Source organism: Austrofundulus limnaeus, unplaced genomic scaffold (assembly GCF_001266775.1).
Source record: "Austrofundulus limnaeus strain Quisiro unplaced genomic scaffold, Austrofundulus_limnaeus-1.0 Scaffold19, whole genome shotgun sequence".
NCBI classification, from domain to species: Eukaryota; Metazoa; Chordata; class Actinopteri; order Cyprinodontiformes; family Rivulidae; genus Austrofundulus; species Austrofundulus limnaeus.
Genome location: NW_013952421.1, coordinates 12,538 through 15,433, shown reverse-complemented (window position 1 = coordinate 15,433; position 2,896 = coordinate 12,538). Strand labels below are relative to the sequence as shown.

The 2,896-nt window shown below is 38.1% G+C and overlaps 1 protein-coding gene across 3 annotated transcripts in view; it reads right to left on the bottom strand.

The window, feature by feature from the left end:
* Positions 1-1,222, bottom strand: part of pemt (phosphatidylethanolamine N-methyltransferase) — a 138,196-nt gene extending 136,974 nt beyond the window's left edge. For 2 of the 3 annotated variants that reach the window (XM_014003447.1, XM_014003448.1), the window contains exon 1: positions 854-1,218. In XM_014003447.1, coding sequence (XP_013858901.1) covers positions 854-961 — 108 coding nt within the window. In that variant the 5' untranslated portion in view covers positions 962-1,218. Of the gene's footprint in view, positions 1-853 lie in introns of all 3 variants that reach the window. The other variant, XM_014003446.1, reaches the window with a different exon arrangement.
* Between the last annotated feature and the right edge of the window lie 1,674 nt (positions 1,223-2,896).

Here is a 2,896-nt window from a genome sequence, read left to right as displayed (position 1 = left end):
GTGATTGGCTGATTAGAAATTAAGTGTTAGCGAGCAGTTGGACAGGTGTACCTAATAAAGTGGCCGGTGAGTGTATGTCCTGTTGTATCTGTCTGTTGTTCAGCACTTTGGTTGGCCTTGTGCTGTTTTAAGTTCTTTATAAATAAAAGTGGTATGGTATGGTATGGTATGGTATGGTATGGTATGGTATGGTATGGTATGGTATGGTATGGTGTCCTGTTTATGCCATAAAGTAATATAAATGTGAGAATCATGCTATTCGTTTACATCCCTGAAGCTTCTGCAGTAAAAGTTTTTTTTTTGTTTAAAATTCTCCAGATACAGTTTATTGTTATTTACAAATTATATCTATTATCCAAACTTTTTAATGTGCATTTTAAAAACAAACACATATACTAACAGAAAAAGTGCTTCAGGGATATCTGTTTGTTTGTTTGTTTGTTTGTTTGTTTGTTTGTTCCTTTTGATGCTGTCCAAAAAACAATTATCTTGCTGGTCAAGTAAAAAATTTAAAGTTTAAAATTAAAAGCAGAGGCAGTCTAATGTGGCACATTTTCAAAACAAAATCAAAATAATATTTAGATATGCCAAACACCTAATATTGTTTGATTTATTATGACAGTAGACAACAATTTTTCCGAGTGCTTAATTTCTGTTTGACTATCCTGATTTGTTTCCATGATGCTAAATGTCATGCTTTTACTTTGAAAAACCAAAACTCCACCGGTTGTCTTCCGACAGTCTGAGCTTGCACKGGTTAAAAAGAAGGACGTGCAGAATTTACTTTAAAACTACAAGGATATTGCTGTGTAAAAGTGCCATGTGCTCCTCAGTTTCTCAAAGTTGCCTTTACCTTCGAGTAATCGATGTTGCCGAGGCCTCCGCAGCAGTCCAGCAGCTCAGGATGTTGGTTTTCAYCCAGCTGTTTGTGCTGAGCAGCTGCGACGTCGCTGCCTTTCATCCACTCTGCGCGGCAGACCGCGCGCTCACGGGCATGTCAGGATGATAACAAATGTTGCACAAAAACGAGGAAAAGGTCCTAATTTTGGCACTAAGATTAGGCTGCAGGCCTAGCTAATGTGGCATACATGACCATATAACCTATAACCTCCCGCTCGGGGYATTCTGGGTAATGTAGTTTGTGGTTATCTGAAATGTAGGCCACTCAACTAAAGCACACAGTGTCACTTGTTTTCATTGAATTTATTTATTTTCAAGGACAGTTTTGCTACACACATTTTCTCCAAGATTTATTACTTGTGATTATTATAATTATATTTTCTTAGTTTTCTCTACTGCAAATGTTCTCATCTACAGCGACACCTGCTGGTTCAATCAAAGACCAACAGGACATGTTTTTATTCATAGTGCAAAACTTAAAGGTAATTAAAGCCTAATACCAAAAGTCCAGTTCACATATTTTTTACTCTTTAATATTTATCATTGTACAACAGACAAAAAGCAAAAGTTCACTTTTTTTTCAATTGTCTGTTTATGTGTGTTTGTTACCAAAATCTCAAACCACTGAACAAGTTTTACTYAAATTTGCAGCAGCTGAGTCAGTATGGCTGCTGCAGGCAGCTGACTCTAAAAAACACAAAAATTGCCAGAACTTAGTCAGTTTTACAGACACTGACCTAAAGTTTAGTGTGGTAGTGGCTGAGAGTCATTCACAACATATCCTGAAATTAATTTACCTGTAACTATTTGGAGTCAACTCTTTTAGCGAAATAACCCATTTTAATAACACCTTTTGAAAATAACCACTGAATACACAGCTGATCATTTTTTACAGTAAACAAAGTTCAAGGTGGCTGCRACAGTCAAATAACTCAGATTAACAGATAACAGATTTTATGCTAAAATATGCTGTGGTTGTAGCTGAAAGTCATTCTGAGCCCGGCCCCTGCATATTGATTGAGCAACATCTTTGTGTAAAACTTTGACATTAACTGTTGGCATCAACACTGATTGTTTGTTAGCAAAATATCTCATGAAACCTGGTAGTTGGACATGAATGAAACTATCAAACAGTAATGATGAATAACACTTCTAGGACAGATCAACTTTTGAGTCAATGATTTCATGATGGATGCCACAGCTTATTAAAATTAACCAACACAGCTTGACAGAAATCTAATGTTTCTTCTGTTTACACCTGAGACCTGTTTATGAATCAAATGTTCTTTATGCAATACATAACAACTTTCTTCACTTTTCTCATTTTGTGCTCGTCTGTGTTCTTTCCTTTTTTTTCACCCCGACCACATACTGTTTTCTTGGTGTTGATCAGTTAAGCAGAAGACACTTCACGCGGTGGGAGAAACGGAGGGAGAGCGTAAAAGCCTTGGCGCTCCCTGACCGAGCATAACCGCTGTTCATCAGAGCAACTGAGCAGGAGAAGAAAGAAAGTATGACATCCAGCCGGCAGGTGAAGATGATGTCTTCTTCCCTCTTTTTCCCTCTCGRGTGGAAGCTGCATGGGGCATCTAGTCCATCAGGTGAAAACATTTTGAAACAGCTTGTTCAGCTCCACTAAGGCTCCGCAAGGACAGAAGCAGAGCAGCAGGGTTGGGTTAGGGTTACAGCTATTTTGGAGCTTTGGCAGCCATCTTAAARCAGGTTGACTCCAAAAGATCTGAGAAGTACACTCGTCTATTTCTCAACAACACTAAACATTTATGCAGTGATACATGAGATATTTTGCTAACAGGCAGACACATGAACACACAAACATGGGTAAAAACATTACTGCATTCAGTGGTGGGTCATACCATACCATACCATACCATACCATACCATACCATACCATACCATACCATACCATGCTATACCATACCATACCATACCATACCATAACATACCAGACCATACCAGACCATACCATACCATACCA